This window comes from Sminthopsis crassicaudata, chromosome 1 (genome assembly GCF_048593235.1).
Source record: "Sminthopsis crassicaudata isolate SCR6 chromosome 1, ASM4859323v1, whole genome shotgun sequence".
Lineage (NCBI taxonomy): Eukaryota > Metazoa > Chordata > Mammalia > Dasyuromorphia > Dasyuridae > Sminthopsis > Sminthopsis crassicaudata.
Genome location: NC_133617.1, coordinates 120,555,674 through 120,573,966, shown reverse-complemented (window position 1 = coordinate 120,573,966; position 18,293 = coordinate 120,555,674). Strand labels below are relative to the sequence as shown.

The following is an 18,293-nucleotide window of genomic DNA, read 5'->3' as shown; positions in this document are numbered from 1 at the left end:
AACCTGGTACAGCAGAAGCTTAATTAAATTTCTAGCCCATGATTGGCCAAAGTTCACCTAAAATCATTAATGTCAATGATCATTAAGTTGAAACTTATTACTGTACTTGAATGGTACAAGTAAAAAAAATAGAAAGTGGTTTAGAAAAGGGGAAAAGACAATCCTTTCACAGACTACACAATGAGAAAAACTTTTACAGATTGTTCACATTGGACATTTGTAATGAATATATGTGAAAAATGCTCCTAAGGTCTATATATAAAAATGGTTTCTTTAAATCAATTTATCTAAACATGTGAAAAATGTACTGAGTAGAACTGAGAACAAGAATAATACTCCAATAGCTATCAAAATTAAGGAGGAAGAATGCTTCCACCAGGAAAGAAAATTCTAAGGCATTTTATTATTATCTTTGAATATCAAGAGACCTGTCATATGTGTAAAGGAGTAGAGTTTTTTTTTGTATAGTTCTGGGAAATATAACTTGGACCAGTAGGTAGAAGTTGGGTATGTTTTGTTTCGACAGAAGGAAGAATTTCTCTAATTATTTGAACTCTCCAGAAATGAAAAAGAACATTTCAATAAACATTTTCTATATCTGTAATGGTATTTTTTCTATTTGTATCCCCTGAACCTGGCACAATTCCTGACATATAGTTTAATAACTAAATATTGATTGATTAGTTAATATAGTGACTTTTTCATTGATGGAGGTATTTAAAAAAAGACTAGATATCTTCTCTGCTAGGTATTTTTACTTCAAATAGAGATCAGACTCTCTGACCTTTGAGGTTTCTATGATTCTATTAAATGAAATATTATTTTCTAATATTTCAAAGATGGATATAACCATCAGATGAAACGCACAAAATAAAAATGTTTGACTAAGTGATTTACATTTTCAGAATGGAAGAATTTGTTTTGTAATTAGTCTATTTTCTACTGGAAATTGGAAAATCTCATTACATGGCATGGTACATGGAAAATTTGCAAACATAAAATCAATTGAACTTGAGTTCAAGTTTTACTACTTGTTAACTATATTATTTTGCCTGTTTGGGTCTCAACAATATATATCTGGTAAAATAGGGTCAAAGTTATGTATACTTTCAATCTCATAGTAATTGTGATGATCAAGAGATGATAAGCATTTTGTAAGAATAATGTACTATGAAAATGTTAAATATGAGGCAGCTAGGTGGTGCAGTGGATTGAGCACCAAACCTGAGTTCAACTCTGGTCTTAAACATTTAACGTTTCCTAACTGTGTGACCCTGGGCAAGTCACTTAACCCCAATTGCTTCAGCAAAAATAAATAAATAAATAAATAAATAAATAAATAAATAAAAGAAAATGTTAAGTATCATCATCATCATCCCACAACATTCTTTTTATTGTAGATTTATAAAGAATATGCAAAGGGTCATAGAAGTTACATAGGCCAACTGCTGCATATTCGTGATGAGGAAGAATGAAGTCTGGAGAGGTCTTAGGAGTAATAAATTTTAAACTTAGGAATTGAATCCATGGCTCCAAAGCCAGTGGTATTCTTTTTTTTCTCTATGAAATGGCTTAGATATAATAGAATCAAGAGTAATATAACATATAACACCACAAAACTCAACATAGTCTCTAAACTTAATCTTCTGTGCATCATTTGGGATTTCAGGAACCTGATCTCAACCTCAAAAAAAAATTATGGATCAAAAGCATCATTTTACAAAAGAAATGCTTTCTGAAAATGTCTTTCTCATAAAAAGCTTTCCCTTAAATGTAACATTTTGGTATTTCTGAAGATGAAAGGAACAACAAAAAACTTTAGCACTGTGTCTATTCTCCTATTGAATCTATAATATACATATTTTGGATACAATCTTCAGTTTTGAATTTTTCACACACAATATTTTAATATCCTTTTATAGGATCCTTCTTCTAACACAAATAAATTTCAATGAATCCTGAAAACATTTGTTAAGCCATGTGCCAAGTGGAATTCTTAGAAATCAAGTTTTTTTTTTTCTCTTATATTCAAATAATTAAATGCACCACTGATGATTTCCCTTCAGCATTGTAGCCTGCTTCCTAATGAATTACATGTGATCTCTAAGTGACCATATTGAAAAAACATGCTAAGAAATTAAATGAAGGCCAGTTCCAATCACACAAATAAGCCCATACCATAGCTACCCAGCTTTAGCCTTGCCATATAAACCTTTTCCTAAAACAAACTTAGTAAGTTCTTCCTACCGAGTGGAGCTTCTGGTAGAGGCCACACGCGTTGCATACGTAGCCGCCATTGGCATTCTTTCGCCAGAGAGAGGTCTTTGTGGTCAGGCAATTGGCACAGAAAACACCCGAGCCTCTACGTCTCTGAAATGAGGAAAAAAAAAAATGCACAGGTCAAAGGTGAGTCACATGATCAGGAGAGAAAGAACAAATCAGCCAGAGAGTTTTGTCTCTGGACTAGCAACAATGACAGTATAAAACCACACTGCCATAATGAGGTCAGGTTCAATTGTGTCTAATAGGCTCCACTGGTTTTCAATATAATTAACCCTACAGTGATGGATGAGGTGTGTGGAACACCAAAGACTTTTCACAGACACAGCTCTAACTTTTTGAACTTTGGGGTTTGTGCCTTTTAATGATGGCTGCTAAATGCTGCACTCTATAATATACCTTTGAAAAGTGTCAAAGCAAAATCTGAGAGACATAACATCACAAATATGGATGATGTAATTTGGAAACAGCAGCAGGACTGTTGTGTGGATTTTAAAATGTGGTCAGTCTGGAGCACATGTAGAAAATGAAGCATTTAAAATTAATTCTAGTCTCTCTCTTTGCAGCTTTCTTGTAACAGAAGTTATTAGCAGAAGGCAGGACATTAGATTCCGGTCTTTCTTTTACAATTGTAAAGTCTTCAACAGAATACTGTTTATTTCCCACAACTCCAAGGGAATGAGTATTGACCTCTGCCAAACCAATGAGAGGTACAGTATTATTAATGAGACCTCTTATGAACTTAATCCTAAAGCCAGGCAACATTGTCCATGGAAGGGTTATTTATTTATTTTTCTGCACTCAGCAAAGAAATCATGGTTTTTTAATTCAAATTTATTTTAGTCAACTGGTAATGCCCTCATCAGCTTCAATAACAATTTCAGAATATTTAGTGGGAGACAAATTTGTAAGTATTGCTTATGACATTCTCCCTAACAAATAATAATTTCATTAACCTCATTTAAACAAAAACCAGGCTGTGTTTGTAGGCACAAACACTAACAAACAGAAAAATAGCATTTTCTTGCTTAAAAAAAAGCCTGAATTACAACTTAGCTCTACTTTCTCTAAGTAAATATCATAATAAACCCCCACACACACATTTTAGATAAAGGGTGGGGGGAGTCTCCATGGACAAATTTATATAGAAATTAAGAATGACTAACATAATAAGACCAAATTTTGGAGTTTTGTAAAATTTAAGAAATTTATTTAACTTCAGTCCATACTGTAGAAGAGTGGTATCATTGCCAAAAAAATACAATGGTTATAATTGTACTCTGATACATTTCAAATGGAAAGCTTTCTGCAGACATAATTTTGGCTTTGAGACTGGAACACTTTCTTGGCATTGAAAGGGCATTTGATTCATCGGGTGTTTCACAATGTATCACTAAAAAGACCTGGTGAGCAGCCAGTTCCCTATAGGGTAATTTTTCCATCCAGATGCAAGTGCTATCAGAGGCCCTCGTCAGCTAAACTAATTATGATCTTGCATTTGCTGATGCCTGCTCACTCTAACATTCGACATCCTCCATTAATCATCAATACAAGGAAAATGAATGAAACGTAAAGAAATGAAGGTTGGTAAGCTGCATAGCCATAAAAATCTGAAATGAATGCAATAATTTAACAAGATTGGGGAAATGTTTTTAGTGAGCACAAAGTCAGGCGAACAATTGCCCTTTTAAACCAGAACACGATTTCATTAGTACAGCAGGTTATGCTACTTTGGGTGATATAATAAAATCTAGATTGTCATCAGTATAATCTCTTGCTCCTTTCCTCTTTCTCCCCACCCTGGAGTCAGAAGGAAGAATGCCTTGCATTTCTCTAAATCTTGATAGCAAGACCACATCATGTATGTCAGCCTGCAGCAAGTTCTGAACTTGATGCCTTTTTTGAATAGAAACTACCACAAAATATGAAAAGCTTTCTGCCTGATATCTATCAGTTCTAAGGACTTGTGTTTATCAAAACTACTTGACTTCCCCCTTTACACAAAGAAATACTAGGGAGTATCTGGCTAGGTAATCATTGTGAAACTCCCCTAGGTTGTAGAAGATATGTATATATTTTTTTCTTTCCTAGAGTTTAATACTGCTTTGGCAAATAAACATCGTCTTGATCTACATAAAGGCAATGGAAATGTCTATTTGGAAATTAATATATATATATATATGGCTGAGGCTCAAATTTGATTGTGGAACCATTTATTCCTACTTTTCTTCCCTGATGCCCTGGGTGCCTGCTACAACATGCCAAAGTGGGTGTAATCCTAATTTGAGTGAATGCTCCTATTTTGGCAAACTTCATACTTTATTCTTTTGCAAAGGAGCTAATCTTTTTATAGGTAAAATAAATATACTGAAAATCAATATGTACATACATATGACATATATATACATATATGTATTATATGTACATATACATACACACAAACTTCACTATCTATCTTTCTGGAAAAAAAATTGTATTTTGGAATATTTGTACATCAAATTCTACTTTTATTTTCCTAAGGAGGATAGCTTGACGTTGAAGGAAATCTACCATTAATGCTTTCATAAAGTGAAGAAAAATTCTGTAAAAGAATTCAGTTTTTCTTCCTTTACCTCATTTATCTTTTTTTGATTGATTTATACATATCAGGTTTTCTAAAAGTGGGACCACAGTTATTGCTAATACCAAAGAGTACTTATTTTATTCCTCTTGCTTTATCAAGTAAGAGAATAGAAGGTTGAAGATAATTGAGTAGGCTGGTCACACACACACACAAACACACACACACACACACAGAAGTAGGGCCATGTTTATTTTTGGGGCACAGAGTAGGAAAAAGTACAGATATTTTTCTTCTAAAAATCATCTCCCATGTGACCACATCTGGAAACTACTCTAAATAGTAAAAGAACTATTCTTTTGCTTTTAGAAGATCCAGAAGTGCTGAACGAGAAGTAGAAAAGGTTGGAATCATAGAATATACCATATACACACATATAACCTAGATATTGTCCAAAATATTTTTAATAATAATTATCATTATTTTTATTATTCCCATTTTACAGGTGAGGAAATGGAGGCTTATAGAAAAAGTGTTTGAACTTGGCAAACAAAATAGTGTCAGTGTTGGAATTTCAATTCAGATCTTCTTGATTATAAGTTCAACACTTTAGTAACTCCACTATACTGCAGTATTGTCACAAGGATAACTGTTCTGTGAAGCACAACAAGCTCCTAAGCTATTATTAGGTACTGTAGAATATGAAGGAATATCTCTAGATGAAGGCAAAGACTTTTTAAAAATAAAATATAAAGCCTCACATGGATGAGTAAGAATAATTCCTCTTTTCTTAATATTGATGATGTGCCATTTAAAATATGATAATTTTTTTTTAAAAATTGCAGTAACAGCTCAAAAATTTTTCTTCAAGACTCAGCCAAAGTCCTACCTTTAGCAAGAACCCTGTTCTGATTCTTCATCTTAGTTCCTTGCATATGAGATTAATAACCCCCTTCCAATTTATCCTGTACATATATATAAACATAATTGTGTCAGTGTATTATTGTTTGTATGCTCCCTCATCAGACTTTGAGCTAGAACTTTTGTTTATTTGTGTTTTTTTTTCTTTTGTCTTTCTTTGTATCCCTAATGCTTAGCACAATTACCTGGCTCATAACAGGTATTTAAAAAATAGTAGTTGAATGACAGATCTGAAGGACCCACTTCAAGATTCATACGGCTGCCAATGGTCTGGGAACAGTGTTTGGGACATAATAGGTGTTTAATAAATGCTTCCTGCTCACATTCTTTTTCTAGAAACTTGAATTCCGTACTTGTTTTTCCTAGTTTTTTTTTTTTCTTCCCCATTAAATCTTTAGCATCCTACTGCCTATGATGTCAGAGCTCAGAAATCATTTACCTTATTCCTACAAAAATTTCTCTTCCTTAGTTGCCTTGATATAAGAGAAAAGAAGAATCCAGATGGCCCATATATTAACTAATAAGAAATTTAAATTGAACTTCCATGAGGTTATCTTTGTGAACATCATCCATTGATTGAGCCCAGTTCTTTTTTTTTTTTTTTTTTTTTGTTAGAGCCTTAACATTTCCTCAGTAGAGATTACTGACCACCATTTGGAAATGAGAATTGAATGGATGGCTGTTTTTTCTCTGAATCTCTTTTATTGCTCTACTTTCCTTGTCCTTAATCCTGGGCTTTTTCCATTATAGATCTTGTGCTTCCTCTTACCATTTCCAAGTGTTGAAATGTCCTACAATAAAGGTTTAATCATTTATGCTTTACTGGCTTATATAACCTCTTGGTGATAATTTTCTCTAAGTTCCCAAATTGTTGATTTAGCCTGAGACAAGATTTTTAGTATCATGAAGCTGGCATAATGAAGATAAAAGAAGTGATAAGAGTGTATTCGTATGTCCTTAGAACTTATCATTATTATATTATTTGCTTTTCAATGTTTAATGACAGTGGTTACAACCACCACCACCACAACTACCACTACCACTACCACCACTATCACCACTACTATTACTACTACAGAAACATGTTTCTCCCATTAGATAATGACTATTAATGGTAAAAATGCTAAAATCCCTACAATTCACTTATGTTTCAAGCAGAAAATTCAGAGTTGTGCACTTGGTGGATTCTTAAACCACATTAATATCTGTTTCACATAAAACCAAATTTTGCTTTATTCTAAGTCACCTTATTTATTATTTTTTGAAAATTAAGAGGGATTTTTAAATCTGTTCTGGTCACATTTGTTTGCATTGATTTTACCTGAACTGTGCAGAACTAATTGATCATTTCCCTATAAATGAAATACAGAATACTCATTTTATAACCATATGTGTTTTTGGTTTTTCATTACACTATAATTGATATTGTTCAATTATTGTTATTTTTAAACAAACATCATTCTCTTGATGCTCACAGAAACATTCATCCCCTTACGTATCTCTCTCTGTGTGAATGCAGATTTGCAAACCCATGCTCCTCTGAAAAATTCTCTTTCTGCAGCAACAGCACCTCTCCTGTTACCATGTTGGCTTATAATGCCCTAAAAAGAATTCTAAGAGAACAGACAAGAGAGAAATATAAAAAAAAATCCTTGAAGAAATTCCTGAAGATCCATTCATTAGTTTCCATAGTCTTCTTTCAAACTGACATAGAATTAAACATATTTTGCAGCAATTGAAGGAGATTTATTTCTCTATCCATACCCTCAAAGAAAAATAAAGTTCCACAGAAAAACTATTTTTATCACAATTATTTTAATAGAAAAATTCTAAAAGAAAAATCCACTAGTCACCTAGGGGAAGGGGTGGGGGGAAGTAAGGGAAAATTTTTGTTATACAAGGTTTCACAAGAGTGAATACTGAAAAATTATTCCATGCATATGTTTTGAAAATAAAGCTTTACTTTTTTTAAAAGGAAAAATCCAATAAAAGAAGTTAAGCACTTCATCTTTTCACGATTAGATTTGTAATTTTCAGGTTTCATTTGGACTGCTTATACGTTATTTCTGCCAGTCAATAATTTCATGAAAGGAATTCAAGTCAATGATAGCCACACTTAATTGGACAGAATTTTGAGAAGAGACGACTGGTATTAAGGAGAGTTTCTTCATTGGGAGAAAATAGCTACTCTCATATCAACTTTAAATTGATGTGATAATTATTGAGAATTCTTCTGAATACTTCTCTTCATGTGCCAACTGTGTCATCACTTGGTATAAATACTCAAAACATTACTGTTAATGCCACAAAAATAGTATCTATAAATATTCCAAAATTAGAATCGTTTAATCCAATGATAACTTCCTATGAAGCAGGCACAGAACTACCTTTCTGGCTTAATAAAGATGACTTATCACTTAACTGCATAGTCTTGGCTAATTAACTTTCTGTTTTGGTGTGATGCAATAAACTTGCTTTGGTATGATGCAACAAACTCTGAAAGGACCCTAGGCACATTCACCTTCCAACCCCTTGTTGACAGGATCTGGAGAGCAGAGTACTGCATCAGTTTAAAAAAAAAGAGACGACTTATGATTTAGTGTCTTCCTTTGATTTTTTAAGTCAAGTTGTAAGTAATGTTTCTGTTACTATACATTTCATGAGGAGGGGTTGATCAGTGTTTTTTCCCTCCCTCTTTCAATTGCTCTTATATACAGCATGGACTTAATTAGATGAATATCGCCTTGGTTCTAGGAATATTATTTCTGTTCCTGTTCCTGATTTAGCAACCAAACCTAAATTTTGTGATGTACATGTCCTACTTTGGAAGTGACCTTTTGATTTTACGAGGTTCTGGATAGAGTAAGGAGAGTTCTTTTCATTGGAAGCAAAATAGCTATCCTCAGAACACATATACCAGGAGTTGTATGGATGGTGCAAAGTCAGTCAAGGTGTAGGAATCTTAACGACTAAGGTAACAAATTCCTTTTTGTTCTATTGAAATATAAATATCAGCATCCTTATTTATAAAATAAGTTAATGGGTCCCATTTTGCTTTCTTCTGTCAAAGTTCTCTATCAGTCTTTGTCTCTTTAGCATTTATATTGTGTGTAGGAAATAAATATCTGTACTATATCAGATTTATATTTTATACCAAATATCTTTTAAATCTTCACTTTGGGGTGACCTAGGCAGAAGTTAGAATCTTAGCCTAAAGAACCTTTTCCTAAAGGTGCCAGTACATAAGGAACTAGAGAATATGAGGAAAAAAATCTTAAACCCCTCTTATTAGAGCTCAGACTCTCCGAAACTGAAGCAAGTATGGATCTCATGCATAAGTTTATAATAGATTGGACTTCCAGTGAAAAGGTGAGAGGATTTCATAGTCTAGCACTAATTATTTTTGTTAAACTAAACAAGATACATATTTTTTCAGTTTTGAAAGAACCACAAGTAGTTTTTAAAAAGTAAATAGCTATCTAATAAAACTATATCTACTTATTTGCAATCATTAAAGGGCCTTACTTCTAGGGCATCATATCTAACCACTATAGTTAAGAATCTTTTAATATTTCTAAGTATAATTGTACCTTTTGGTCTTTGCCTCTTGATTCTTTTAAAAATCATAAGGCTGAAACTTGGCACATGTATTTGTAAACTCAGAAGTATCTTTAAATAAATAAAAAAGCAAGCAAACCAACAAAGCCTTATTTAAATTGGTTTAATTGTTTACTACTTGGATAATACTCAAAATGCAAAAATTCCCAAATCCATGACTAACTATGTCATGATGATTCCAAGTCCCAAATTATTTAAGAGAAATTGAATTCAATGGACATGGTTAATCATTAAAATGGTTAATATTTGAAGAACTAGACATTTACAATGTAGGATCTAATAGTAACTAAAATTTCCCATTAGCAAATATGTAGAAATCTATCCTTAATAAGAGTTTTCTATGAAAAAGAACCATACTGAAGCCATGTAATTACATAACAAGCCCTGATATGCCAAATATTTACTCACATTTTTTATGGTTTTATATCTTGGCCATTTCAAATAGAATCATTCTAAAATTTTATATACATATTGCTAGCTTGGATGTCCCTCAAAATCTTTTTAACTCTTTAAACTATTTCTAGATTTATTAGAATGAAACAAATACTATTCACAGTATTTTTCTTCAACTGCCAAGGCATAATATTGCAGTGCTTTATGTATTTATTCACCCCAAAATTGATCAACATTATATTGCAGATGACTGAAGAACCGGCATGATTATTTAGGAAACTCATGTTTATTTGCAGTTGGGAATTCACATTAAATATTTTGACCCCAAAGGTTGTTCTAATAAATGTAATCTGCAAGGAGTAGAAGAAGTGGGAATGAGGAGCATTGGTATAGGCCTTCAGTTTAAAAGGATTGTAAAGAATTTGAGGAAGATCTGTTAGAGAAGAAAGAAGACTGGGTTTGGTATCAGAATATGTAGAATCATATGTAGATCTATCCCTTCTAGCCAACATGATGCTGATTGGGTCTCAGAACCTGTCTTGCTTTACTTCAATATTTTTTTGGGGGAAAAAAGGCAGGGGTCAAGAGGAGTTGAACTGGATACCTCTCAATTATCTTCTAGTTCTATATCTGATTCTATGAAAGTATGAAAGAAAATGATCTTGCAATGCCTAATGTCAACTATGACAATGCATGCAAACTATTTCTTTTATCAGTTTATTTACAACAAAAGAAGTAAAAAGAATACTTGTTAAAATTTTCTATTACCTTATTTTATTTTGTTGACTTTTGTGTTTTCTTGTATCATCATTCTCCTACCCTCCAAAAATTACTATAGCTAAGAGTTCTGAAAGTTAGAAATAGTTTCATCTAGCCTGGATTTATGAGAGCTAAAGTTCAAATTGATGATCTACAGGACTACTCATCAACCATAGTCTCTGGTCATTGAATAGTAGAGCCAGGAACAAGTGTTCAGCATAAGACTTATATCTTGAACTTATGTTTTGCTATTCTGGTTAATGGACACAGGAGGTTGCATTTCTCATGTTCACTCATGCCCACATCCTTAACCCTGGGAACAAGATTCAAGGGAGATGTATTCCTTCCACCTTGTTACTCATGTCCAACATTCCTTACATATCAAAAAACCTATGACAAAGGGGCATATATTTGAAGTAATATAAAATTATCATATGAAAAATGTAAGTATCTATCTTGGAATAATTGTTTTAAAAGGACAGATCAAATCTTAATCAGACTTTTCTGCTTGAAGCTATATGATTATAAAAATAACAAAAAGCAACTCTCAAGAGTGATGTTTCTTATCCTGACTACAGTGAATGAATAGCACATACATCCTAGGTGTTATTTTATTATAAAAATGTATGATATAAAGAGAAACATTTTAAAAATAAAGTAGAAGAAACAATATCTTCTCACAATGTTATATTTTCCTTCTAAAAAGCAGCCAGAGAGAATTAGATTGCCCTTGAAAACCAAGCAAATGTATTAACTGTGTTTATATAATACAATTTTTAAAAAAGAATTGTAAGTACTTTCCATGAATATACCTCATTGTTTTTCTTTTGGAAATTATCTCATTCCCTGATATTTTATTTCTGTGACATTTTGGGTGTTGCCCACTTAAAAAAAAAAAAAAGCAAAGAAAGTAAACCACTATTTCTGAAAATACACTTGATGGTTTCTATCACTAACATTGTCTCCTCAAAGAATTTACAGGAATAGCTAATGCAATCTAAAGGTGTGTTCATAGCTCTTCCAAATACATTGAATATACTAAAATGCACCTCTCAATAAAGCTAGTACTTTAATTAATTCTTCATACTTTAACCATAAAAATAGACTAATGAACATTTTAGCAAGAATGGGAAGGAAAGATCTGCTAGGAAAGAGATGTTACTGTTAAAACACAAGCTGGACTTTTGCCTGAAAATAAAATTGTGAAAAATCAGTTGAAACAGTACATATGACAAGTCCTTGCCTGTTTTTTTAAAAAGCCCTCTCTGCCCTCAGATTTCTTGCCAGAATAGTGAAGAGACACTACAAGGCTCAGCCAAGCCTCCATCTTACAATCACCTATCTCAGCCCTTGGACTTGGCTCATGTTTACTCTGCTTATTATATTCACTTCCTCAACACATCAACAATGCTAATGGAGACTAGCATCAACTTCACTGACATCTCTGGCTACAAACATTGGAACAAGCTTGGTTCCAGCACATGAGGCAACCTACACTGTAGAATCATAAAGAGTACCACAGGTATGAATGTGCCTGAGACTTGTCCCACAGGCATGTCATCACCTAGGTAACTGCCAAATACCTCAGGTACATACTGCCAGTCCACACACATTAGGTGAACACATCTAAGATAAGTTTTGGATGAATCTTAGGGGTATGACCCTAGGCAATCAAGACGCTATCCCTAATCTGCTTAATTCTGAAAAAATATTCCCAGAATATGATAAAAATTTAAAGACAATGCCTGTTTGCATGAGTGAAGATTTGTTCTAAGAAAAGGGAGAGGGAGGGATAGGGAGAGATAGAAACACAAAGAGAAACAGAAACAGAGACAACATGGGGGGGAGAGAGACAGACAGACAGATAGAGACAGAGTCAAAAGAGAGAAAAATAGAGAGACAGAGAAAGAGAATCAGAGACACAGAGAGAGACAGAGAGAAAAAAGGAGAAGAAAAGACAGGAGGGGACAGGAAGTTTGGGAAGGAAGCAGAGGAAAGGACTGATTTGGGAGTCAGGGAGATATGGCTTCAAATTCTATTTCTGACATAAATGGCTGGGTGATCCTAGGTGAGTCATTTGCTATCATAGCTCTAAGCAACTCTCTAAGACTATAATTTGAAGAGACTGTTCCAACATGCATTGGCATAGGGTATGCTCTTAATTGGAAAATTTCTATACCAATGAAATCATAGGTTCATTGCTATTTCTTTGTATCTCCAGTAGTTAGGATGGGGCCTTGAAAAGTATTATATGAATTGACTATATTGAATTCCTTTCATTCATATTTACTTAACTCAAACCTATTGAAGTGATCAGTTTAAGGTCACACATTGACTTATTGGCAGAATTAGGAGCAAATTTGTTTCATGAATATAAATCCAGGCCTCTTGTCACTACTACTACAAATCATTTCTTCAAAGCCAAGGTCACATTCTGAAATTCATCCTTCACTTGGAAGATGAAAAATGTGGTTTTGAGTCATCATTTTCATTGTCTTCATTTCATATGTAAATCATTATTGATAAACTAGACAAGTCCTTTAATCTTTTTTCTCCTGCTTCTGTGCATCTAATCTATTTTCTACCACAAGCGGCTTCAAATATTCTATTATTCTCAGCCCTTCTATTATAACCCTTCATTCAAATGTAGCAAACTGTATTTAAAGTTAAAAGGGATGTTAGAAGTCACTTAATATAAGAACTCATTTTATAGATCTTCTGAGATCTTGAGAGAAGTGACTTGTTTTGTGTCATATAGGTCTTTTAACTCATCTTCTGCTCTTTCCATTGTATCAAAATGCCTTCTAAAATAATTTGAAGCTCTGTGATTTAGCTAATTTGCACATTAATATTGCTGTTTTCTTCTCTAGCTCATTTTACAGATGAGGCAACTAAGGCAAACATGATGAAGTGCTTTACCCAAGATCACACAGTCATTAAGTGTTTAAGGTTAGATTTGAACTCAGAAAGATGAGCTTTATTGATTTCGGTTGGGCACACTAACCACTGTTCTAGATAACTATCCCAAATCAAGATACAAGCATCTCTAGATACTCACTAGTAGATTCATTATGAAAGAGATAGCTACCCAAAAAAGAAATGCCAATATAGCTAAAAGTTTTCTCATATGAAAATGAGAAGATTGGACTTTGTGATTTCTAAGGTCATTTCCCACACTAAAAATCTGTGATTCTGTGAATGCTATTTTCCTACTTTGTTCCATTTTAAGACAAAGAAATGCATTCCTTTGGAAAATGATTAGGCTCTAAGGTATAATAAGATTACGCTCATTTTCCATTATATCAATAAAGGGGAAAATGTTACCTAACATTCATTATAATACTAAGAAAATTATAAAATAAAGACACTGAAGTTTAAAAATATTATAAGCCATAGTAATGCAATATGAAATTGTGGTACAGAATATTATGACAAAAATAAGGAGGAATAGAAAAAGGAAATATAGGAGTTAAAAGAAAGAGTATTTGATATGGAAGGAATGCTAAAAACTTGCAAAAGTGTCAGCAGAGGAGCTGATACCATATGCCTAATTTGTACCAAATATTTGACAGAAGAGATGAGTTGAGAACTGCCATTTCTGCTTAAAATAATGTTTTATTCTTTAAAATACATTCCTCATTGCTTTTAAATGTTTTAAATAGGCACTTCTAAAGGAAAAAAATTAAAGTGAATTGAGCCAGAGTATCTTTTAATTTTTGATCTATTATAAATATCAACTTCTAAAAGAAGTCTCTCTTATTTTTAATAGTTCTGTTTTAACTTAGACCACACCAAATGCTTTAAGAATTTAAATGTATCTTTCATATACTTAAACCAGGGCATTAGTGGCTTACATTCTTGTTCAGGATGTTAAAAATCAAAGATGAGCCTTTAAATAAAGATCATTGAAGGAACTGTCCCTAAAAGGGTAATTTCATTTCAGAGACAGTACACAGACAGAGAAAACTAAGCTGACTTTTAAAAGATTTAATAATATTATTTTTAAAAGACAATTTGGAATTATGAATTTCCTTAATAATAATGATGTAATTTTGTAATATCTGAAATCTATTCATGAAAAATCTGCTTCTCCAATAAGTCACTAAGTCAATTACACAGGAAAGTACTGTAATGGGCTGCACCCCCCCCTCAACCCCCAACTCCAAATAGCTCACGTACACGACTTCCTTTTCAATTACCAACTTGTCTGCATTGCCATCTGTAAAAACGAACACATACCTTGTGCGGCCAGTTTCTGCTTTAGCAATGGAACTAGCTGCAGCTGCTCCAGAAAAAAAAGCAATGACTGTCTTTGTTTTCCTAAAGTGTCCTTTTATTTTTCTCCCCAGCACAACCCTATCAGCCCAAGGTAATATATTGTCTCTTGTAGGGAACGAAGACTAACTAGATCCGGATTTAATTCTGTTTTGGATTTTGTTTGCCACACAATATCATTTGCCACGGACAGAACTACTAGGTAGTTTGTCATTCTTTAGATCACCCTCTATCTACTTAATAACAGAAAAAAAAAAGTTAATTTCATATCTAAGAATTTATACATACAGAAGCATTATATGATAAAACTGATTTTCTAAATGGGTCCTTACTTAATGGGAGGAACTTACAAAACAAACAATAAACAAAACAAAACCTATGAGTTTTCAAAAGCTTTATTCTCCCATCTTACATTTCTGGCATTATACTTTATCATTCTATATATTTTAAAGAACTAACAGATAAACTATTATAAAAAAGCATCCATGCAGAAAAGATGAAGAAATTACAAATTCAGAAATATAGTCATTTTAATGCAAGTTCTCACTAGAATCTTATCTAAAAGAAACAACTGTCTCCCTCTATTAAGTTATTGATATTGGACAAATATAATTAATAACAAAAGCATAGCAGTAAAATGCAAAGGATGTTGAGAAAAAAAGTCCAACAGATAAAAGAACAATAAAACAAAGATACTGAAACACCAGAATAGTAATTTATTCAGACTTCTACATGACTGGTATGAAATTAAGAAAATTATTCTCTTTTTCACACATTTTTTCAACAAAAGACATTATAAACATAATTTTGTACAATCATAAATCTAGGGTTCAAAGAGATCTTTGAGGTCATATAGTTCAACTTTCTCATTTTATAAGTGAGCAAAGAAACCTTGAGAAGTTAAATGATTTGCCCAGAGTTCCAAAGGTTATATCATAGAAAGGATTTGAATCTAAGTCTTCTGACTCAAGTTTTTTTTTTTTTTTAATCACATTGCCTCAATTATCAATTTTTGGTTCTGTCTCCATCTATTACCTGTATGTACCCACATTGAATTGTGCACACCTATTTCTATTCTACATAAATTGGCAACATTCCTTCTGTTTTCAAAAATTTGATGCTATAGAGGCAGAATGATTAGGCAATTATCCTAACCTTTTAAGTGTTCCTATGCAACTTTCTAAGATTATAAATTATATAACAATTTCTGATCTGTTTGGATAGAAGGAATTTGTTCAGTAGGGTGCTTCCTACACCCACAAATTTTCAGGACTGGGTAAAAAGAAAGTAATAAAAAGAACATTATATGGGAAAAAATGTCAAATACAAATATAAATCTCTGAGACTCCCTTTTACCACAGACAGTAGGATTCTAGAAGGTATAATTTCAGGGATGAAGCAAAAATACAAAAATCATTACTAACCCTCAATGAGGCAAGGTACAAAAGAGGCAATTTATCATCAATGTCAATATAGATTCAGTAAATAGCTAAGATAGAGTGGTAAACTAGGTAGTAGTCACTACAATCAGTAGTGACAAAGTCACCTGAGGAAAATCTGTGTATGTGTATGCAAACACATATACATACATGCATATTACTTCAGCTATTTCTCTCACGAACACATACATACACACACACACACACACACACATATATATATATATATATATATACACAAATACATATGCATATACACATATGAAGAAAAATATATATGGTATAAAATCACAGACTCTCAAGGGATTCTGGAAGTCACCTAATCAAACTCCATCAATTTCCAAATCAAAACAATGGCTTCCTAAATCTTATCTTTCTCTTACCACTTTGCTACTAATACACAAATATTAGATTGCCCACATTATATATCTGTATCATATCTATGTATCTTATCTATCTATCTATCTATCTATCTATCTATCTATCTATCTCTGTATCTTTCTACATAGAGACATATATTTTCCAACAAGGAAATCAAATGAAGAATTAAAACACTAATGGCATTTAAAGCCTCAGAATCTATAATAGTCATCAGTTATTAACTCTGTAAATGGACTATTCATTCACAACTAATGCTACCTTCCTTCCTCTTCAACTCCGTACTATGGAATAGTTAATATATTGATGAATAAACATTTGTTTAGTATTTAGTATGTGCCATGCACTGTGCTAAGCACTGGGAATACAAAGACAAAATAACAACAATAAACAACAACAATAACCACCAATGCCACAAAACAGTTGAAGCTTTCAGGGAGCTGACAGACTAAAGAATTTTATAAATAAATATAAGTTTTGAATGTTCATCTTCTCGGTTTATGATCATACATTTGAATTTCATTTAATTTCAATTTGCACATGTTCAAAAGAAATTATATTAAAATACTCAGAATAATTTCTACTTCTATTAATAAATAATTTTTAAATTGCTCTTTTAATTTTAATTAATAAAAATCCCCAATTCCACAGAGATACATGTATACACACATATATCCACACATATAATAATATATGCACATTATATATGTATGTATATACACTTTTAATGCTATAAAAGTTACTTTTTTTAAAAAAGTATCTAATTTAAAATGTTTTCTTTTTGAAATAAAAAAAAAATCACATCAGACTCCAAATTACATGGTCATATATCAAAGTAAGTGAATGATACAACAATATTCTGTGAAGAATATGATTTAGTTAACAAGGATGGAAAGGGAGAAGGCTAAATCAAGGACTGGAATTTAGGAAGCATTCACTAAGCTATCTGACATGGAAAAAAATGATTATAAAACACTTGTGGATATTATGTTTTCTTAAAAGACTGGCTACTTCCTCTATATCCATTGTCTATATTACTCAATCTCATTAAAAAACAACAACAACACAACTTTGTGTGTCTATATGTTTACATGTATGTGTTCCTTTAACAATGAAGTAGTGCTAGTCATCTTTCTTTAAATTCATCTCAAATTTAAGTTATAAATCTTCTAAAATAAATATGACAGATTGGTACCAGACCATTGTGAAGAGAATTCTGACTAAAAGCATTTCATATATAAAAACAAACTCAACCAAGTTAAAGGAATATTAACAGTTTACACACAAAGAAAAAATAGTTCTAAAATATAAAGTGCTACTGACAAAAATATTAGCTAATTAGTCTATCTAACTATATTTGTTTATAAGAGTTTATAATTTTTTTTAAAGTCCACTTATATCATTAACTTGACCCTCTCCAGGATCTGATCTTTTTAATAGATCCATGTAATAAGATATGACATATTGCAACTATTTCATGAACTTAACTATTTTTTAACATGAGAAGATATTGACGGTTTTAACACAGGTATATGTCTCTTGTGTTAGGAAACTGAGGATAATGTTTTACTTTAATATAGAATTGAAAGAGAAAGAAACACATTTTCTTTATTTGGCCTGGCTTTAGATACAAATTTAAACAAACACATAGAAAAAGAGTTTGATTACAT

General features: G+C 32.2%; 1 protein-coding gene across 6 annotated transcripts in view; it reads right to left on the bottom strand.

The window, feature by feature from the left end:
- Positions 1 to 18,293, bottom strand: part of TRPS1 (transcriptional repressor GATA binding 1) — a 300,769-nt gene that overhangs the window by 9,118 nt on the left and 273,358 nt on the right. For all 6 annotated transcript variants that reach the window (XM_074266590.1, XM_074266630.1, XM_074266621.1 and 3 more), the window contains one exon: positions 2,248 to 2,370. In XM_074266590.1, coding sequence (XP_074122691.1) covers positions 2,248 to 2,370 — 123 coding nt within the window. The remainder of the gene's footprint in view (positions 1 to 2,247; positions 2,371 to 18,293) is intronic.